Source organism: Candoia aspera, chromosome 3, assembly GCF_035149785.1.
Source record: "Candoia aspera isolate rCanAsp1 chromosome 3, rCanAsp1.hap2, whole genome shotgun sequence".
Classification (NCBI taxonomy): domain Eukaryota; kingdom Metazoa; phylum Chordata; class Lepidosauria; order Squamata; family Boidae; genus Candoia; species Candoia aspera.
Genome location: NC_086155.1, coordinates 145986187 through 146008761, shown reverse-complemented (window position 1 = coordinate 146008761; position 22575 = coordinate 145986187). Strand labels below are relative to the sequence as shown.

The 22575-nt window shown below is 42.3% G+C and overlaps 1 protein-coding gene across 1 annotated transcript; it reads right to left on the bottom strand.

The window, feature by feature from the left end:
• Positions 1-1126: 1126 nt before the first annotated feature.
• NRSN1 (neurensin 1) lies at positions 1127-22263 on the bottom strand. Its single transcript, XM_063298969.1, has 3 exons — positions 22046-22263; positions 4304-4504; positions 1127-3354 (listed from the first exon to the last, which is right to left on the bottom strand). The coding sequence occupies exons 2-3, from the start codon at positions 4493-4495 to the stop codon at positions 2956-2958; spliced, it is 591 nt and encodes a 196-aa protein (XP_063155039.1). The 5' UTR covers positions 4496-4504; positions 22046-22263; the 3' UTR covers positions 1127-2955.
• Positions 22264-22575: the final 312 nt, after the last annotated feature.

Sequence of the window (22575 nt, the reverse complement as noted above, 5' to 3'; positions counted from 1 at the left end):
TCTGACTGGCTAGGAGTTGGAATGAGGCAAAGTGTATGCGAAAGCCAGTTTGGTATACATGGTGGTTAAGGCACTAGCTTAGAAACTGGGAAATCATGAGTTCTAGTCCTGCCTGGGCACAAAGCCAGCTGAGTGACCTTTGGCCAGTCACTCTCTCAGCCCTAGGAAGCAGGCAATGGCAAACCACTTCTGAAAAAAACTTGCCAAGAAGTTGCAGTCACAACTCCTTGCAGTCGCCAGGAGTCAACACTGATTTGAATGCACGCACACACATACACACACACAACGTAGAACATCCTCTGCATTTAGAAACAGAGGACATTTAGCTATTCAGTTGTTTATAGGGATTGGGAAATAGATTAAAATCAGATTAAAAGGATAGGATTCACTGATGAGGTCCCCAGTGAAATCTAGTCTGAAGTCATCAGTACATACCCAAGTCCCGTAGAAGTGGTACACAGGGCCACAACTAGGGGGAGCAAGCGGGGCATGTGCCCTGGGCACCGCACTGGGGGTGGCCAAAATGAGCACGGGGGGCGTCAAAATGGGCATGGAATCCACGTTTGCCCCGGGTGACACAGACACTAGTTGCGGCCCTGGTGGTACAAAGCAAAAGTTTTGTAAGCTGTGTTTGCCACACAGCTGAATCAGCAAATAGTGGCCCAAAATATCACTCAAAACAATATTCTGATAACAGCCATAATGCCACTTACGAAGACTTTAATGATGTCAAAGAATTGTGGTTTTAACATTTGTGAGGACTTCAAGTATTTTGTAATAACGTTTTTTAATATGCATATAAAGAAAATGCACAGAAGTGTTTTATTAGTTTACAATATTTGCACAAATTGTAATCAGATACACTGTGAAACTGTGTTTCTCTTCTTCAATCTCCAGAAAAATTCCTGTAGACAATAATGAAGTTCACACATTACTCTAGGTCTATAATTTATTTAATTTATAATTTAATGTGTTGTGTGAACCCAACCACATGTAACTTATTTAACAAACTAAGACTAAACTAACTATGGTATAATACAATATGTGAACCCAATCAGTAACTCCTAGTGGATACTATGGACACTTAATAATTATAAATCAATCAATCAATCAATCCCTCATCAAGAAAGCTGGTTCTCAATAATTTTATTAGTCCATTGGAAAGAATAGAAGAATTGTAGGGGAACACATATTGTCAAAGAATACAAAGTTCACATTTTTTTAAATAGTTTTCTTTAGTTCCATTGATTAAAGGGTTGACAGTAATTGTCTGTCAAGACAGGTATGATTTATATTTCTAGCAAAAAGGTAAAACTGTAAGTAAGCATTTTCACAGCTCTTCTCTGCTTGAGGATAACCTTGCTTTCTTAACCAAAAAACCAGAAAGTTAATACTTGGTACTTCAACTCAAGGTCAAACAGATTCAAGGAAAGATGGAAGAATATCTAGGTATCAAAATAGACTGATACTTCCTGATACTCCTCCTACAACAGCCCTGCTGAAATTAATAGCAAATCAAGGATAGGGGGTTGTTGATGGAATTTTCCACAAATGGAGTAGACCAATCCCGCTCTGGCTTTCTCTCTATATATATATATGCGCATTTGTTCCCACCATGAAATTAAAAGGAGGGATTTCCATATGCCTACGTACACTACAAGAGCTCTATGTACACATCCAAATGCCTACGATGGGCTTTCTATTGCCCTTATCTTGTCCTAATCAAACTGTACACCCTGCCTAGCAAAACCACCCAGGTCATTTGTTTTTCTGCATAAGGGCCCAAGGCCAGACCTGCAACTGAGTTAATAAATCCTGTATCCTTTTCCATTCTAAACACTGGGCACCTTTCAAAATGGCCTTGGTGAATCTGAATAGAAACTGAGAGTTAAAAAATAAAGATATATGTGGGTAGAGGGATTAAGAATGACCCCAGAAGAAACCAGTTTGATGCAGTCTTTCTTTTGATGATTAAAAATTTCTTTAAAAAGATGAGCTGCATATGATAAATTGGCTGGCCTTGAATACTATATATTTTGACTTAAAAGTGGCACCATCATTTGCTGCTGTTGATATATATATAATGGTTGGGAATGAGCTTGCATGGTGAAGCAAAGTGGGGGCTGCATCGTGCAAGAGGGCAGGACTCTTGATTTTCTGCTTTGGGGGGTGGGTTTTTCTATGTTTTTAAAACAATATTAAGCCTATTTGAGATACAAAACACAAACAAATTGTGTTCTCATCTCAAAATAGTGGGAAGCTGAATTTCACAATTGCAATAGGAGGGAACTTTGAAGGCCAAAGAAAAACTTATTGAGGCTAATGTGATCCTGGGGCCCTGCCCCTGAATAATGCATTCTTGCTGGCCAGTTTAAATTTAGAATGGATAGAAAGCTTTGTATATGAAAGAAAAGCATCATGTGCAGCTGATGGTTTCTTTTATGTTTGCTTAAGAGACAAGCTGCTGTTCTGCTTGTACTCCAGGGGAATAAAGAAGTCTGATAGAAATAGAACTGTCTGCTTTCTACATGGTTCTCCAATACATGCACATACAGAGCTTTTGTGGGACTCTGACTGTTGTTTTTGAACAGGACACAATTTAAACTGTTCACACTAAACAGACAAACATGTTCATTATTTAAAAGGAACAAAATATGTAACGATGATGGGATGGGTGGAGAACAACGAACCATGTTTTGGAAGGGAAGAATCTAAATGATTCTGTGGACTTTTTAAAAAAATAGTTCACAACATGTTAATGCTTTATTGAAACCAGTAATGGCTGAACCTTCACTTTCTTGTCACTTCTGTAGTCCTATCCAAATAGTGTTTCCTGCCTGCTTCTTTTCCTACTGAATGCAGAATTTGCTACACTGCAAACACAGATTCAAGTGCCAGCCAAGACAACCTTTTCAATTTCACAAGAAGGGCATGTTAGGAAAGAAAGAGCAAGAATCAGGTTTCAGATAATGGCTGGATATTTTGAACTTTGGACAAAGTAACAGGTATCTTGGATTCTCCAGGTGCTGGGGTTTTTGTGACTGGGTGCGTCTGGACTTTTATATCTGCTATTCTCTCTTTAAATTTCTGTTGCAGGTACTTTTCTTCTTTGGAGTAGCTTTTTGCAAATGCAGACATCAGCAAGCAGGCTGCCATTGTGGTCCCTCCAATGCAAAATAATATTGCTCCCGCCAACTTACATACATCAAGGGCTCTGTTAAATTGAACAGCATGGGTATCCACCACCACAAAATCTTCTTCTCCAAGGGCTTCAATTCTGGGGGGTACCAGAAACCCTACTAGAAGAACTATGATCCCTGTCAGCATAAACATTGTCCCCGAGATGAGTCCAACCTAGAAGACAGAGAGATTTCAGAAATCAGCAATGCTATTTTGATAGCTTTTGCTTTGTGGCTTTAGTCTTAGGCATTAAATATATCTGAAGTGTCACTTATATTTATAGTCACTATAAACTTCTGTGAAACTTGTAATGCAACTGGTTGCTTAAAGCTTTCATTCTGTTGACAGATGAATCTGTTCTCCAGTGGAAAAATGTGGGATAGAAATTCTAGCAATTGCTGTTTTATCACATCTGGAGAGTTTTGAGATTGGGGAAGGCTGACCTACTGTATGTCTACAGCAGCATAGTTATCAATACCTAAGTCCTATGAAAATCAGTAAGGTTTTATCACCCTTCCAACTAGAGACATATCCAATGAGCACAAAGAACAGTAAATAAGTCAAGTTGGTTTGTGTGTATATGAGAGCTTTCGATTTAATAAAAAAATATCCTTTCCATAAACATTTGCATTTCTAACTTGAGTGCTATGTTTTCCTTCTATTACTATCCCAAAGATAAAATTTGGGACAATTTATTCTGAAAAAAAGGACTGCTTTTGTTCTAATATTTATTTTGAATATCTGGTCTTTTTTATATTCCAAAATTCTAGATTCCTGTACTGCCTTAGAAAATAGTGAATTTAATGAAGATTTACACAGCTTGTATCTAGCATTTGGCCTAATGTGGCACATCAAAGCCTTCCCATTTTCTGCTTTCAAAATGCAAGGAGGGTGTCAGCTGAGAATAAATACATTGTGTATATATTGATTTATTAAATATATATCCCACCCTTCCATCATACATAGCACTTAGAGCAAAGCAGGCATAAACTATAAAGGAAACAACAAAGTTATAATGGAATGCTAAAAACTAATTAATTATCAGTGCTGATGGGTTGTGATACCTTTGGAAGTCATCACTCCACAGATCTGCTGCAAGACAATTATTAGGTAGTAGCTGTACCTTCCAGAATGCAGAGCTCCACTTGTTGGGTGATCTCTGGATCTGAAAATCATCATCATACTCCCAAATGGATGCTGTGCAGTCTTCATAAAATTGATGCAGGTAAGAGCGAACTCCATAGCGCTGGTAACCACCCTCTGTAGTACCTTGTTGTCCCTGCTTCAATGCATATATGTCAGCATACGCACTCATCCTTCCTACCTGCAAGGAGACAGAATGGACACTGGAATCCCACTGAGCTATAATGGTGTTGTGCCAATTATCAGGATGATCTCTAAAAAGAGGAAAAATCTCACCAGAGAAATTTTCCAATAAAATATATTCTCAGATTTAACATTAGGTATATCTAGGTTTTAATAGCTGGCTTTGAAAATGACACAAGCATGCTCAGGTGCTCTTTCATATCTCTTATTTTCTAGATGATTGGATCAGTCATTTAGAGAGGACCTATTAAAAGTCCCCCCCACCCCGCCACCACTTTGTGAGGTTTGTGGGATACGGGTTGGATGACAGGCCTTCTCTGTGGCAGCCCCCAACTTATAGATGTCCCTCTCCTCTGAAATATGTACAGCCTTGATCTTGCTAATGTTCTGTAGGCAAGTCATGATGGTGTTATTTTAGTAAACCTATGGCTCCTAATGATTCTGAGTAGAGGCATTCGACTTCTGCATTTAATATTTGGGTTTTATCATTATGCATTTTTATTTTATTACATTTATTTACCCCACCCAGAGTCCTCTGGGATTAGGGTAGGTTATCAGCATTGTACATTAATTAATTTAAATAAATAAAAATGGAAACATTCAGTATATGTTGTAGATGTGTCTAACTAAAAGAAAACATTTTGTTAACCGAGATCTACTAGTATGAGAGCCAGGATGGTACTTTATACCAAAATATCCACTCAAGTTTCAGTGAGAAATCTCATCCAAGCTTCCCAATGAATTGCTTTGCCAACAAACTAATTCAGCATGCTGTGACACCTGCCTTGACCTGGTTACCATAGTATGTACAAAGAAGGTAAAATACTTAAGAACCAAAAAAGTAAATTAACCCTGGCCAAAAAACTTGCCTTAGTATTCATGCCATTGTTCACTGGATTTAGCAAATCCATGAGTAATTTTCATACAAAAAGTAGCACTCTAATTAATTTGCAAGTAAGTCCAAAAATTACATTATTGTTAAATTTTGGAAATGTGAAATTAGAGTGGCAAAAGAAAGAGATGATAATTTTTGTTACTGCCTTAAGGTTAATAATAGTTAAAAAATGGAAAGTGGATCATGAGTATGTGCTTGAAGATTGGTTCAAAGAAGTATGGAATATTGCTATTGATGATAAATTGACATGTGAACTAAAATATAAAAAGGGTATGGTGAAAAGGAATGATTTTGATGTTATATGGGGTGAATTTCTGGAATATGTTTTTCTTAAAGGGAAGGGAGTAAAACCAGATCAATATATATTATCTTTTTGGAGAAGAGAGCTTACTAAGAATTATTAATAATAAAAATGTGTGATAATAAAAAGATAAGGAGGGTTATAGGTCCCACAGGTGATGGGTGCATGTAGAAGTTAAGTTATAAAGTTATATGTGTTATGTTTTGGTTGTTTGATTGAATTATTTTATGTTTTTTGTTATTATTGGTTGTGTGTTTTGTAATTTGTATTTTAAATCATAGAAGAAAAAGAAAAAAAAGTTAGCACTCTAAAGTTGAATGATCTGGACATATCAAGGGCATGAATTAAGGGCATTCAGATTTGGCACAGTTCATATGGAACATTTATAAGACCAAACACTTTCTCTATGGTCCAGATCATGTCTAGTTGCCCCTTGAACTGCAAACTTTCCCACAGCTGAATTCTTTCATTTAAAAAAAATAAAAAATAAAACACATCTGTTGCACCAATATATTTAGTCCAGTGTTTCTTGTCAGATAGGTGGGGGCTCAAAGTAGAAACAGAGTGCATGATTTGCATGCAAAAAACCTGTGGCCATCCCAACAGTTGAATTGGGAATATTAGCTGTACCATTTAGACAAAGCAGTGGCAGACATTGTTTGGTTTGCATATTGTGCTAACCATAATTTGTTTAAATATAGTTTGTTAAATAAGGCACAACTGGCAGGTTTAACATAGGTAAAGGTAAAGGTTTCCCTTGACGTTAAGTCCAGTCGTGTCCAACTCTAGGGGGCGGTGCTCATCTCCGTTTCAAAGCCAAAGAGCCGGCGTTTGTCCGTAGACACTTCCGTGGTCATGTGGCTGGCATGATTGAATGGAACGCCGTTACCTGCCCGCCGAAGCGGTACTGTCATGTTCACCGTTTCAATGTGCCTGGTACATCGGAACGCCTCGCATGCCATTTCCTTGGAGGGGGCTTACTCTCAGGAGCGGGTGGATAATTCCACTCTACTGAGGTGTTATCTCTTGGCTGCTGTATTGGAATGTGTTTGGGTTAGGTCATGAATTCAAGGTTGCTTTCCCAGGCTGAGGCTAACGGTTTCCAGCACCTGGGAAGGGGCAGTTGATATGGCCAGGTGAGGGAGGGGTTCTCCTCAAGCAAGGGGATTTAGTTTGTATTTTCGTGCACTTTTGCTCATTCTCAGCTTTCTCTGTATTTGCCATAATTTCCCTAATAAATCAGATTTCATTTAAGTAACCTCTTGTGGGTCTGAGTGTTTGGGATAGGCAACCATTACATAAAGCTGAGAATCCAAAACTTCAAATCCCGCTGGCCCCTATCCAGGAAAAGAAAGGTTCTTTCGATCCTGCGAGGGAGGGTGCTGGCGATGACCGATCCAAATGTGCTACTTGTGGAGAGTGATGAGTCGAGCGAGGGAGAGCCCGACTCTACCATGATGGATGCGACCCGACAGAGCCCCTCTGGGAGAGCTCTCAGTGATTCGGGAGGAGGTGAGTTCGGGGTCTGAAGGCGAAGCTGCGGGCATGAAAACCGTGCCAGAGACCACGGTCACGACCCCGGGCGAACTGGTCACCTGGGACGACAGTTGTGGGGACTTCTCGGAGGCGAGGGGCTCGTCCTGGAGGCAGAGATACCCGCTGTCCCCAACGGTGGTACAGGTGCCGCCGAGGGGGGACTCCCCCACTCCAGACCGGATTCGGGTATTAGAGTCGAAGATGGACTCCCTGGAGCTCATTCTGCAGAAAATGAGCATGGACTTGAGTTTGCTGAAAGAAGTGCGGGAGGGGTCAAGCCAGCGGCATTCGACCCCTTCCTCCCAGACACAGTCTCCAGAATGGAGAAGGGGAGCTCGCCTGAGAGAGGGGGACCGGGCTCCCAGGGTGGAACTAGCGCAGCCGCTCGTCCCTGAGCGGAGGCAGCAGGGAGCTGTCAAAGCAGCTGAACCGCTGGTGGGGGGGCGCGGCCCGCCGGGCGGAGGACTGAGGGACTTCTCTGTCAAGTTCGATGGAGACCCGACAAAACTCGTTCTGACGAATGCCAAGGCTTACATGGAAGAGTGGGGGTCGCTTTTTCGCTCGGAAAAAGCAAAAATCATCACCATTGCCACCAAGCTTAAGGGGAGGGCAGCGGACTGGTATGTACAGATGTGCCAGTCAGAAGCCCCTGAACTGGAGAAATTTGACAAATTCCTCTGGGCCCTACAGCACCATTTCAAAGATCCACTAGCTAAGGAGCGGGCAAAGCGTGCCTTGAAAGAACTCAAGCAGGGATCGAGAACCATGGCTGATTACGCGCTGGAGTTTAAAGCGCTAGTGGGGAAGGTGGAAGACTGGTCGCAGGCAACTGTAATAGAGTTGTTCAAAAATGGTTTAAACACCGAAGTGCTGTGCTGGTCGCTGGGACGAGATGATCCTGACAGCTTGTACGGGTGGATCCAGCTCACTGGAAAGGCTGAGCATGCCCACGAGGTGTTCGCGCAGAGACGGGCGACGAAGTCGGGGCGGGATGGAAAACCCACCCGCCCTTCGGGCACTGTAGGAAGATCCGGACAAAGTTCGTGGGAAGAGGAGAAGGAGCGCCGCTATGCGAAGGGGCAGTGCCTGCGCTGTGGCAAAGAGGGGCACTGCGCGGCGGCGTGCCCGAAGGTGAAGGGCGAGGACCGGCAGGGAAAGTCGACTGCAAAGTCCCCCTCTCTGCCGAGAAAGATGAAAGCAGCAGTGGCTGACAGCGAGATGGAAAGCATGCTGTTTTACGGGGACGAGAGTGAACCTGAATTGCTGCAGTCGGCGGGAAATGCCAGCCACCTGCTCTAAAGGGCGCCGCAGGGCAGGTGGTAGAGGAGGGGCGCGAGCCTGTGTCGGTGAGTGGCAACTACTGCTTCTCACTGTGAAAGTAAAGTTGGGATCACGCACGAAGACGATAGAAGTGTGGGCGATGATTGATTCTGGGTGCTCATGGTGCTTAATGCATCCCAATGTGGTAGCTGCCTTGGAGTTGCCCACCTTTCCGTTGCAACGACCCATGGTTTTCACCCAATTGGACGGATCCATGGCAGGGGGCAAACCGGTCACGCATTTCACCGGTTTGGTAGCCTTGCAAATGGGTAGCCACCGGGAAGGGTTGTCATTTGTAGTAGCTCCGGTGGGGGGTCCTTTGGTGGTTTTGGGTGTCCCATGGTTGGTCCAGCAAAATCCTCAGATAAATTGGGTCTATCGGACTGTAACCTTTAGGGACGGATTTTATCAAGCACTGGAGGGGAATGAAGCCCCAGAGGAGGTGGTGGGGATAGCGGCAGCTGCGACTCTGCAGTACCCAACCCCTCCTCTTGAGGGTCTACCTGAGGAATACCAGGCATTTGCGGATATGTTTGGGGAGAAAGAAGCGGATCAACTTCCCCCCCATCGGAAAACTGACTGTGCCATTGAGCTGGTGCCTAACACCCAATTGCCTAAGCCAAAGATTTATTCAATGACTCAGAAGGAACTCACTTTGTTACGGGAGTTTGTGGACAAAAACTTGGCAAGAGGGTTCATTGAACCAGCTAGTTCGCCAGTGGGGGCACCGGTTCTCTTCCGCCCGAAGAAAGATGGGACATTAAGACTCTGTACCGATTTCCGTGGGCTCAATGCGGTCTTGATATCAAATAAATATCCTCTGCCCTTGATAAAAGGTATGTTATCACATCTGGCTAAGGGGAAAATCTTCTCGAAACTGGATTTAAGGGAAGCTTATTACTGTGTGAGGATCCGGGAGGGGGATGAATGGAAAACGGCATTCAATTGCCCGTTGGGAGCTTTTCAATATAAGGTTTTGCCGTTTGGTTTGGCTGGGGCGCCTGGGGTGTTTATGCAATTGATCAATGAAGTATTACATGAACATCTGTTTAAGGGGGTATTGGTCTATTTGGATGATGTATTGATTTATACTGAAACTCTGGAGGAACATGTGCAGTTGGTTAAGCAGGTGCTTCGCAAGCTAAGGAAAGCTGAGTTGTATGCCAAACTGTCCAAATGTGCATTCCATCAAACCCAAATTGATTATCTGGGGTACAGGATCTCAGATAAGGGCATAGAGATGGATCCTGCTAAGATCCAGGTCATCCTGGAATGGGAGAGACCCCGCACCTGCAGGCAACTTCAAAGTTTCCTGGGGTTCAGCAATTACTACCGCCTGTTCATCAAGGGGTTCGCTGAGATAACTTTGCCTCTGACAGATTTGCTTCGGACGAAGGGGGTGGGAGAAACCCGCTGGGTAAAAAACCCAGGCGCGCTGCTTAGATGGACTCCTGCTTGTCAGGCGGCTTTCGATAAGCTGAAGGAGTCTTTTACACAGGAGCCTATTTTACAACACCCTGATCCCTCCAAGCCTTTTGTTGTTCAAGTGGATGCCTCTGATTATTCTATTGGAGCCCTGTTGTTGCAAGCAGATGGGGCGGGTTGTTTAAAGCCATGTGCCTACCTGTCGCACAAATTCTCTGAGACAGAGAGACGTTGGCATGTGTGGGAAAAGGAGGCTTTTGCAGTCAAAGCGGCTTTAGACACTTGGCGCCACTTGCTGGAAGGGGCTAATCATCCATTTGAGGTGTGGACTGACCATAAGAACTTGGAAGCCCTTAGTACCCCCCGCAAGCTGAGTCCTAAACAAGTTCGCTGGGCTCAGTTCTTTAGCCATTTCAACTTCAAACTGAAGTTTATTCCGGGGAAAAAGAACTTTTTAGCAGACGCGCTGTCCAGGCAGCCCCAGGACTCCAGCTCAGCGCCAGAGGTGGTCAGTATGCTGTGGACACAGCCACAACTGGGAATGCCGGCTGTGACCCGTAGTCAAGCCTGGGCGCAGCAGCCTGCCGGCAATGATTCCGCCCCACAGGGCACCTTGTCCATTTCATCTCAATTGCAACAAAAGTTTCTAAAGGAGCTAAAAACTGACACTTGGTTGCTAGCAAATAGAGACAGTGTTACTTTTGACCAGGGATTCGCTTGGAACTCCAATCGCCTCTTATGTTCCTGACGGCTTGCGAAAGGAGGTGTTACTCCGTTCGCATGATGATAAGGTTGCTGGGCATTTTGGCTTTGTAAAGACTTTGCACCTGGTTTGCAGACAGTTTTGGTGGCCTGCGTTGCGCAAGGATGTAAAGGACTATGTTGCATCCTGTTCTGTTTGCGCTATGTCTAAACGCAAGGTGGGGAAGCCTCAAGGCTTGTTGCAACCAGTGGCCAGTCCCGCTTGCCCGTGGGAGGAGGTTTCCATGGATTTCATAGTGGAGTTACCTCCCAGCCAACGAAAAACTGTTATTTGGGTAGTAAAGGACTATTTCTCCAAGCAAGCTCATTTCATCCCATGCGCCTCCATTCCTTCGGCACGACAGCTAGCCCGCCTATTCCTTGTACACGTGTACAGGTTACACGGATGTCCCTCCCATTTAATTTCTGACAGGGGCACACAGTTCACCTCTCAGTTTTGGCGGGCATTTTTGAAACTTTTGGGCACCAAACAGGCATTGTCCACGGCGTGGCATCCTGAGACTGACGGGGCCACAGAGGCGCTAAATTCAACACTGGAGCAATATTTGCGGGCTTTCGTGAATTATCAACAAGATAACTGGGTTGACCTCCTTCCCTTTGCTGAGGTTGCCTACAACAACGCTGTTCATCAAAGCACCGGTCAAACCCCTTTTCGCACCATTTATGGCAGGGATTTTGTCCCGATCCCTGACTTGCCGCAGCCGCCTGTCTCGCCTGCTTCACCATCCGACTGAGCAATGCAGCTGGCGGACTCTTGGCCGGTCATCCAGCAGGCACTAGCGGACGCACAGTCTGCTTACAAACAGCATGCTGATAGGAAGCATGCCCCTCACCCTTCGTTTCAAGTGGGTGACATGGTGTACCTGTCTACCAAGTTCATCAAGTCCTCTCAACCCTCTAAAAAATTAGTTCCTAAATTTGTGGGCCCATTTCCTATTGTGGCACAAATTAACCCAGTGACTTTTAAACTTGACTTGCCGCATAATCTAAAATGCTTACACCCTGTCTTTCATTGCAGTTTGCTCAAACCCCTTACTCGCTCAGACCGCTGGCATGATCAACCTCCGCCTCCTCCTCCCATCATGATTGATGGGCAACAGCATTTTGAAGTAAAAGAGATTCTTGACTTTCGCCGGCTTCGCAACACACTGCAGTACCTAGTTCGCTGGAAACATTTTCCCCACCCGGAATGGGTGGCCGCTCACGATGTTGCTTCCCCTATTCTTGTTCGTAGATTCCATGATGCTTATCCCTCCAAACCAGGTCCTTAGCTATTTTTGGGGGGGCAGTATGTCATGTTCACCGTTTCAATGTGCCTGGTACATCGGAACGCCTCGCATGCCATTTCCTTGGAGGGGGCTTACTCTCAGGAGCGGGTGGATAATTCCACTCTACTGAGGTGTTATCTCTTGGCTGCTGTATTGGAATGTGTTTGGGTTAGGTCATGAATTCAAGGTTGCTTTCCCAGGCTGAGGCTAACAGTTTCCAGCACCTGGGAAGGCGTGGTTGATATGGCCAGGTGAGGGAGGGGTTCTCCTCAAGCAAGGGGATTTAGTTTGTATTTTCGCGCGCTTTTGCTCATTCTCAGCTTTCTCTGTATTTGCCATAATTTCCCTAATAAATCAGATTTCATTTAAGTAACCTCTTGTGGGTCTGAGTGTTTGGGATAGGCAACCATTACAGGTACCTATTAATCTACTCACATTTGCATGTTTTCGAACTGCTAGGTTGGCAGGAGCTGGGACTAGCAACGGGAGCTCACTCCGTCATGCGGATTCAACCCGCCGACCTTCCAATTGGCAAGCTCAGCAGCTCAGCAGTTTAACCCGCAGCGCCACCACGTCCCTCTAACATAACATGCTATAAATTGTGACGTAGAGACCAGTATAGTTTAGTTCACACATTAAGCTAAATGTTATTATATCTTAGCATGCTAAGTAAACACATTCATTGAATCAGACTTGACTCAATGTCAAGTTCAGTATAAGGAAGCTTCATCTGTTCCTATATTCCCTGAAACAATGCCTGTCTCATTCATAGTCTTTCCTTACAAAGGTACTAAACTGATTTGCAGGAAAAATGCTTGCTGACTATTCTCCTGGAAATATATATGTCACCAGTGCTGCATATACTTGATCCATAAGATCATTTATTGTCTATAAATATAGCACCTAAGACCCTTACATTTTAAACCCATTCATATTTACCAGTAACTAAAATATATTTTCAGGCAGAACTCAGAAGCAACAGAGTTGCTACTGCCCAGAGTCCCTCTTTTGGGGGAGATGGGCGGTAATAAAATTTGAATAAAAAATAAACATGGCTGAGACTATTACAGTTCCAGTGCAGCTGTGAATATAGTATAGCACTGAACCATGGAAAATGAGTCTTATTGCTGCATTATATGGGGGAGAATATAAAAGAAGTGTGAATAAGATCAACAGAAACAAGTGAATCACTAAACTTGCTGTCTAAAATTGGATGTGATTTCCTTTTATAGAACTCCCAGAAACATTTTGATTTAAACCGGCTTAACTACTCCTGTTTCTAAATGTATTTTTATAGTGGGTTTAGATGTCACATCCCTTTTCAATTAGACAATTACAACTTGCTGCAAAACACCCAGTTCTGCTCAGATTAGCTGTGATGGAGAAGAGCACAAGTCTTCATATTTAAATTATATGGAAATCAGAAGGCAATCACATTCAAATAACAGAACCTAGCACAGATCGTGATATTTGCATCACTATGACAACCATCCTCAAATTCTTCAGATTACATCAAGGTTTGGGGTGAATGTGCACTGTATTTTTCCAACCTCCTGTGAGTTACATTTTTTCAACTAGCTTAGGACAGCAATTCACTATAAAATTCTGTTTTTCTAGTGTAACAGACTGATTTCTTTTTTAATGTGCAACCAGGTTTTTCCAATAACCTGAATTTAGAACCTCCAGAGAGTGTAAAAGTCCACAACATTGGTTGTTAATGTTATTCATGTGCAAGGAAGGCCCATGTATAACATGTTTGAAGGACATGCCAACATGTATCACCCTTGCGTTGGGATCTTCAACCCTAAGTCCTAATATCTTGGAGACAGCCCTTGTAGTTTTGGAGGGAATAGTGCATTTGGGGCTTCTTTTCTTGACTGGCAATAGTCATGAGCAAACCCAGAGAATTCTGTAATAAGTTGGACTATAAGCACTGTTAATAGTTACAATGTTAAGTTAATAAGGCTAATAATTACAAAGACTCTTGCAGCACCTTAAAGTCTAACTTATGGCGTAAGCTTTATTATCTGCACAATTACCTACTGCAATGGATAGTATCTCAGTGCTGTTTAATTTAAGGTACTGCCATATGACACTGTTTTTATTGCAACAGATAACATGGCTACCCTTTAGGGAATGATATTTACAGTTCACTGAAAGTTGATTTAGCTATCATAGAATCACACTTGTCCATGTAAATAGGGTGGGTTATTATTTTTGCACTAGTTTGAACTAGTGATATACCAAAGCCTTTTCACTGGCAATTTGGGTCACTGCAATCTGCTCTAGGAAGTGTGATAAGCCAATTAATAACCCAAACAAATATTATCAACTTCATCTACAAGCTGATGAAACCCTTGCTGTGTATGCAACCCATTTGTGCATACTTTAGGAACAGGGCTATTCTATCTGACGAAGTTCACACACTACCGCAGTTGTGTCAGTTGCACCATCTTCTGCTTGACAGAATGGCTATGATTAACTTTGCTGTCAACAGGCCAGTTGGAACTTCCTTAGATTCTAGACTTTCTAATTGGAGAAAAACAGTTAATTCAAAAGATCACACAGTCTTTCTAATGTAGCATCCTCCTCTTGCCATTCTTTTACTTCCTATTCTCCCTCTACCAAAGAGACAGTGAGATCATCTGTCACCATGGGATGAGGTATCATCAGTATGCTGATGATACTCAATTGTATATCTCCATCCCGGGTGAAGTAAGTGATGCCGTGACCACCCTCTCCGAGTGTCTGGGGGCTGTGGGGGCCTGGATGGGGAACAACAGGCTTCGACTGAACCCTAGTAAGATGGAGTGGCTGTAGATTAACGGCACCTCAGGTACTAGGAACTTGTCATCTTTAGTGCTGGATGGGGTTGCACTGCCCCAGACAGACCTGGTGCGTAACTTGGGGGTCTTCTTGGACTCACAACTCCTGCTCAAAGAGCAGGTGGCAGCCGTGGCCAGGAGGGCCTTTGCGCAACTTCGTGTTGTGTGCCAGTTACACCCTTTCCTGGACCGAGAGGCCCTTCGAACAGTCACTCGTGCCCTGGTCATCTCCCATATAGACTACTGTAACGTGCTTTACATAGGGCTACCCTTGAAGAATATCCGGAAGCTACAGCTGGTCCAGAATGCAGCCGTGTGGGCAATCTTGGGTGTCCCAAGGTTTGCACATGTAACACCTTTGTTGTGTGAGTTGCACTGGGTTCCAGTTTGCTTCCGGGTCCAATTCAAGGTGTTGGTCATCACCTTTAAAGCCCTACATGGCATGGGACCAGGATATCTGAGGGACTGTCTCATCCCTATTACATTGATCCACCCCATCGGGTCATGCAGGGAGGGCATGTTATGGACCCTATCTATAAAATAATTTCATCTAGCGGGGTCTTGGATGCGTGCCTTCTCTGCAGTAGCTCCCGCCCTTTGGAACATCCTTCCCCCAGAGGTGAGACAGGCCCCCTTGCTCCTGGACTTTCAAAAAAGATTAAAGACCTGGTTTTGTCAGCAGGCTTGGAATGGGAGGGGGAACAGTCATACCTGGGGATGGCTAGTGCCCTAAAGTGATGTTTGATGGACCTATTACACTCACAGACTGATTAACATCTCTTAGCCATTTAGATTCTATTATATTCCTATTTTATTGTATTATTGTATTATTGTATTTGTAATTGTTTTGAATTTTAATTCTGTTTTATTGTAAACCACCCAGAGTCCCCCTGTGTGGGGGAGATGGGCAGTGATAAAGTTTGATAAATAAATACCAATGAGAAGAGCAATACAACTCTCTATGATATTGCACGCATTCTCAATCTAATGCTTCATTCTGGGAATGTTTCAAGGCTGCAAAACAGTCAATGATCATGGCCATTGAACAATGTCCCACACTTCCCTAGTGGACATTTCTTGGAGGCAGTCAAACTCATACAGCATTATATAGATGCACTACTGGTGACATCATCAATCCTTAACAATGGGGTGTAATCCAGTCCTTTCATCAGTGTAACTTTTGGTTAGGAAGCAAATCATGGTTCATGTAGCAATGACAGATTCAGTGAAGTATTCTCTGACAATACATGCTTATTAAAAATGATGTGAGACTCATTTCCCACTTGGTTTTTGCTCAGCAACAGTGTCCATCTACTGCTGAATGTCACATAATATGTATGGATCCCCAGCTGCTGAACGTATACAATTCATGATGTGATCTGTTGATCCAATTGTTATTTCATGCACAAAAGCAAAGTTCACCTCAGCATGTCCCATAATCCATGTATTGCCTAATTGCATTGGGGGGTTGTAAATGCATTTTAATTTTAATTCATCTAATAACAGAAATTATATAAGACTAAAAATTAATTAAAATTGTATACAATGAATACGACCACTAGCAATAATCACTGGAGGGAAAATGAATAAAAGCAGTCATTCTAACATTATCAAATTATAAAATATAGGCTATAAAATGCATGGGAGAAGATAAATCTTTGGTGTGAAAAAATAACATGGTAGATGATGAACCATCCTGGGAGAACATTCGATGAGTGGGGTGCTGTAACTGAGAAAATCCCTCTTTAAAAGCTTCAGTGAGAGCACCCAGAAAGTCTGGAAGTAAACTAAGGTTCAGGCAGTTATCTAGCTTTCAGACTGCACATCCATGATGTTGAATTCATGCTAGAACCTTCGTAACAACTTGTTAGAAAGAATGTTCTGAGTTAAAGATTGCCAAACTAAGATTTGCAGAGGCAGGTTCTTCTGAGGATCTATTTCCCTCTTTACATCAAGGACTGAATGCTCTCTGCTATCAGCTTGGCAGTGCAAGCAATCTTCTCAAGAGACTACTGGGAAGGGAATATTGGGACTGTCCGAAGTTCAGCTGCAGGTTGATATGGCCACAGTGTCCTGTTCCACATATGGACAGGCCAAACACAGAAAATGGAAAATCAACACAGCAAGGGAGGGACTGCATTTGTAACAGTATATGAATTTTCTCTGAAAATGCTATGCTGTGGATTGAAAAAAAGGAGATGCAAATGGAATCATCGGGGAATCCATTTAAGATAAACATCTTATAAAGGTAGTTATTTGTCTTATGCTCTGGGGCAAATCTAATAAGAACGACCAGCAACAAATTGCATTAGTAAGTTTAGCTGGAGGAAGAAAGTAAATTGATCAACAAAGCAGAGGAAAAATAACCTGTCATAACTATGGAGGAAGAAAGCATCAGCAGTTGCCTGTTTTCGCTGATAAACGATACATAGATGGTAACATATGACAAATTATTTGCCTGCACTATATTCTCACAGGGGAAACAATTTTTTAAAAAAAATTAATTTGCACAAACATTTATAATTATTGTTAAATATAGCATCAGTAAGATCATAAAGAAATGGCAAAAATATGTAATCAGATTTTTGGAACATGTAATTTCATACTAGGAAATTCTGTGGCATCTTTGGTTGCCATGATAAAAGTTGTCTTGAATGATTTTTCAGTGTTATTATACTACAGTGGTACATTGTAGGTGTAATCAGATTTGTGAATAGATCAGCTAAGTATGCAGGACAGAGTTGGAGAAAGAAGAAAGAATTAGATGAGTCCTTAAAACCCAATCTGATATTTTCATGAGTAACCAAAAGTACTTCTCAATTTAAAGAATAAACTAACAGGAAAACTAATGGAACTTGTCATAATCAATGCAAGGACAAATAAAGAAACTAGAGATCTTTCTAATGTTAGGCACACTGCTCTTTCTGATCTATAACGTTTTTGATACTAAGAAAAATAATCCAGAAACTGTGTTTTTTAGTGCAAATACCACTAACAAGAATCTCATGTGCAAATTGGGGCTTCTGGTGGGAATGGTGCACTGAACGGCTGTGCCAGCTTATTCAGCAGGCAGAACTGACAATGTGGTAACTTTTTTGGGGCTCAGGCAGGTTTTTCTGAAGCCCAGAAATGTTCTCTGGGTCAAGGAGAATACCTGGAATCATCCCATCTGCTTGCAGCCAGAAGATCTCAAACAGCGTTTCGCGTTGGACTGGTAAGAGCCAGCTGGGAGGTGGGGACTTCATCACTTTCCAAGCCACACTGTAGCCTTAAAGGGACACTAAGACCGGCCACCCTGTTTCTAAATCACCAATTTGTATTTTTTTTTAAAGTATGTGTACCCCAAGAGAGGCTTTCTACAGTGAGGAGAAGCTGGTTCTCTTGGTGCATAACATTATTTTTGGGATTACTTGAAAAAATTCTTTTAAGTTTTGGATTTTGTTTTCTTTTCAAAAGAAATTCCAAAGATTGAGACTAAACACTTCTCTTCCTGTTACTATTTTTGTATTAAATTTGAGCATTTTATATTAAATCTGTAGCATTTTCCTACATGTTGAATTGGCTGATTTGAACCTTCAGCTTTCTGTTTATTTCTCTTGAGAACTGTCTGTTAAATCACTCTCACTTTATACAAACATACTCCAGAACTCTTCCATATCTTTGACTTCCGCTGCTCAAGCGCCTAGGGGGCACCATAATCTACTGCGTGAGACATGGAGGATTTCAAACAGATTCTTTCTGATTTTCACCAGGATTTCAAACAGATTCTTTCTGACTTTCACCAGGATTTTAAACAGATTTCTTCTGACTTCTATCAAGCTTTTATGCAAGATATCCAAGACATGGTGGAAAATATGAAATCTAAAATGTGCCATCAGGTTGGGGATGTGGTGGATGAAATTGAGGAATTTAAGAGCGATAGAAAGGTTTTTTTTAAGACTGAGATTGGGATTTTTATTGAGATGCTGGATGGAGATTGGATAATGGAGTTGGCGAAATCTAAAGGAGAGAGTGATCTGCAAGCCATAAGTAAAGTCGATCTGGTGGAATGCCATGAAAAGAACCTGGAATCTTTGAGGGGGGCAGTTGGGCTGTTTGATTCTTTCAAGAGGAAAACTCTGTGCACATTGTTGGGATGTGTAACTGCTTTGGTTTATTTTGAAGTGAAATAAGGGTTGAAGAATGTTTATCTGGTTTGCTTTAAGGATTTGATGGATGCTATTTGCCTTTAAAGATTTGGATTTACTGTTTTGAATTGTCTTTGTTTTTTGGGTTTATTAAGATTGGGATTATTAAAATTGTATTATTAAGTATAATAGCAGACAACTTACGTGCTTTTTAATTTGATTCTTATTATAGTAGACAGAAATGCATAGAATAGTGGTAGGAAGGGAATAATTAAATAGGTGTTATCTTCTGGAGGAGAGAAAGAGGTTTAGGAGGTTTATATGAACTTTTAAAAAAATTTAATATAAGGGGGAGGAGTAACTGTACTTAGTGATTTTTATTATGTGTTAAAGTGGAATTGTCATGAGTACTGATGGCAAGCTGGAAGGGGCCTCTATCAAGCAGGGAAAACGCATGCGTAGTACTGAGGAATTAAGCAGCCATTCAAAGAGACACAGATCAGACCCGCCTTAACTTTTGGGGTTTATCTGTCTGGGTTTTTCCCACGCTTCTTCAGTTTGTTAGGATTCTGTTTTATGTAGCAGTAATAAACACTAGAGACCTACTCCTCGTCTCAGCGTGATTCTTGACTGTTAGGACAGGAATGACTTATAGAAATAATGTGGTGTTTTGGTTTAATATAGACTGAGAGATTGTGGAAATTTTTGTATGCATGTTGTTAAAAGTCGGAAGCCACATCTTTTTGTAAATTTGAAAAATGTTTCTTTTGTGTTTTCACACTTTTTTAGTTTTTTTTCTTTCTTTGGGTTTTTTTTGTTTTTTTGTGTAGTTTTTATTCTTTTCTTCAAACCTAATAAAATAAAAAAAGAATCTCACGTGCAAATCATATCATTCTCTACTCAAACAAGCAACATAAAATTTTTATTAATTTTAGTGAGTTTGGGATGAGAAGTTATATGCATGCATCTATTTTCTAAAGTACCATTTTTATTTCCACAGACTAGAGCAAGAAGAAATTGATAATTGGTAATCAAGTTGATGTTTAAAAGTATCTAGTTTTTATTTTTCAAGTAAAACCAATCTATATACATACATGTATGTGTGTTCAGATTATGATTAATATATCTGAGAAAAAGTTAAAGATAATTAATATTTTATATATGCTGACCTACTTTTCCTTAATTACCATCATTACATTTAACATTTCAATATTAAATATGCTGATCTTTTATGTTATGTTTTCATTTTTCCAAGCTAAGAAAAGCTGAAACCAATTCCTTAAGTTGGATGGCTTCTGTGAGTAGAGCCATGACCATAATACCACAACTTCAGACATTTTCTACGTCTTTATCAAATGCTAGACTTGTGTCCATAATGCTCACGGATCCTGCATTTCTGCCCCTTCCATATACAGGAGCAACTTATATTGTCAGAGGAACTGAAAGGAATATTTTCTTACTTTAAAAAAAATAATCATATGTTTTTCCTTTTAGCAATGGGGAGGAGGTACACAGCATGAAAAGAACAGGCAAGGAGTTCAAAAGGACACTATTATTGTTGCTAAAGAGGACAAAGAAGTCTTAGTGATGACCACAAGTTTAAGCACCTCTACACCTCAGTAACATTTTACTAAATGGCAAGGCGGAGACTTACCAATAATGCAAAACGTACTTAAAATGAGCCCTGAGGTTCAATTAGGAGGGGCTACAGGCAGCTTTTTACTTATGATGTCACTGGCTAGTTACGTTTTCATGTTCTACAGAGCAAGCATCTTCACAGTGGAAATGCTTCTAAAAGCTATTGTTTTATAGCTGAAAAAGAAAGATTTTTTCTGTAACATTTCCCCAAAAGATTGATCAGGAAAATGCTTTCTTATTCATAGGCAATGATGCATAAATTATGCATTCACTGAATGAGTATTTTTGAGCTTAGAATCACATGCTGAATTGCCTGTGAACAAATCGCAAAGCCTGCTAGAGAAATTGTGTTATCCAACCGTATGACATGAGTTATTCTGCCATGTATCACATTACCCTAACAAAATAAAAATGTTTAAAATAGACCTGCAATACATGAATATCACTTGGACAAAGCATAAAATGATAGCCAATACATTTTAACCAGAAGCCATTTTAAAAATGTGATGTGAGGTTCATCTCTGTAAATAGTAAAAAAGAAAGTAGTCGTTATTTTTGTCTGGATGATCGGATCTTTGATGGGCAGTCTTAAAAAATGGCAGAATATGTCCTCCTTCTAAGTCTCCTCCACTGAACTCAAGGTGGGGAAGTAATCCTTCAGTTTTAGAGGGCATGGGAGGTGATAATAAATGAAATATTGTTCTCCTGTAAGGAAGAAAAGAAGGAATCAAGGGGAAAGAAATCAACATCTGATGGCTTTTGCTGTCTTCAATCTGGGACAGCGAAATTTTTCTCCCGCCACGTCCTTCATTCTGTCCTGTTGCTCCCGAGCGGGAGCTCTCCAAGGCGCTAAACGCCAGCGATGAGCCATGCAAAGTTCCAGGGTCCTAGGCCCTCATTTATTCTGCAACGGCAAACTTCGTTTTCCCTCTCTGGTATTTTTTTCCAATAAAACCTTTGAAGAGTCTCTAAAGGAACGGTTCGCCCTCTGAACCCTGTTTCCATTTCGAACCATTCTGAGAGGACTCTTACCCGCCCCGCTCGACCTGACTACGTTCTTGAAAACCTGGACCCCGGTCTGGAGGATAAAATACCGCTCAAACAAAGCACGCACAGCGCTCTCGAACCCAAAAATCCCACCCCGGCTGCAAACAACTACCTCTCTCTAAAAAATAGCTAGGAATTCATTAGTACTGGTTTGTCCTTTTGCATTTTCTCTCTTTCCCTTGGTACTTTTTGTAAAACTGCGAGGATGGAGTTGTTCGCACAGACTGGAACCTACACTTTGCACAGCTGACATTATTCCTCCCTCTCCCCGCTCTGCCCTCCGTGTACCGTAGCCGGGTTTGTTTCAGAGGCTCAGAATACAAAATGACACGACGCCAAACAAATCATAAATCGGCGGGTGTGAGCGGATTGCAATGGACAAAGCGACTGGTTACCTGATCCGCCTCTTCTTCCTCCGCCTTTCCTACCGGGCGAGCAAATGCAGCCGGGTTAGCTGCAGATCTCTCGCTCGGTTGCCATCTCTGCTCTGAGCTGCTCCAGCCTCAGAGGCCGCGTATTATTTACACCCCTGGAGCCTGGCGCGACCAGTGCCTGCGCATTGAAAGCCGCGCCACCGCTAGCTCTGCAGGAGGAGGGGGAGGAGGAGCTGCCGCCGCCGCCGCCCGTTTCCGAAGACCGCTCCGGCCGGCTCAGTGGCAGTCGCTCGCTGGGCAGGCCTTGCTTGGTGGGCGAGGCGACGGCGCTGAGCCCCGCGGTTCCATCGCCTTCTACTCGGTAGCGCCCAGTCTTTGCTGTTTTTTGGGTACGTGGCTGAAAGATGACGAGCTGTTCCCTCCAGCGTAAGGCCAGCGCTTAGCTATATGTGGCTTGGGCCTTCTGCCTCCATTGTTCTCATCATCCCCCACCCCCAGGCCCCCACAGCCAGCCAAATTCTTTCCACCGCACCAGTGAGAGACAGCAAGGA

Excerpts from the sequence above, each read along its gene's own strand:
- NRSN1 (XM_063298969.1), bottom strand. The coding sequence starts at position 4,495 with ATGAGTGCGTATGCTGACATATATGCATTGAAGCAGGGACAACAAGGT. Across the intron at positions 3,355-4,303 it reads GGAGCTCTGCATTCTGGAAG|GTTGGACTCATCTCGGGGAC; the intron begins GTACAGCTACTA and ends TCTGTCTTCTAG.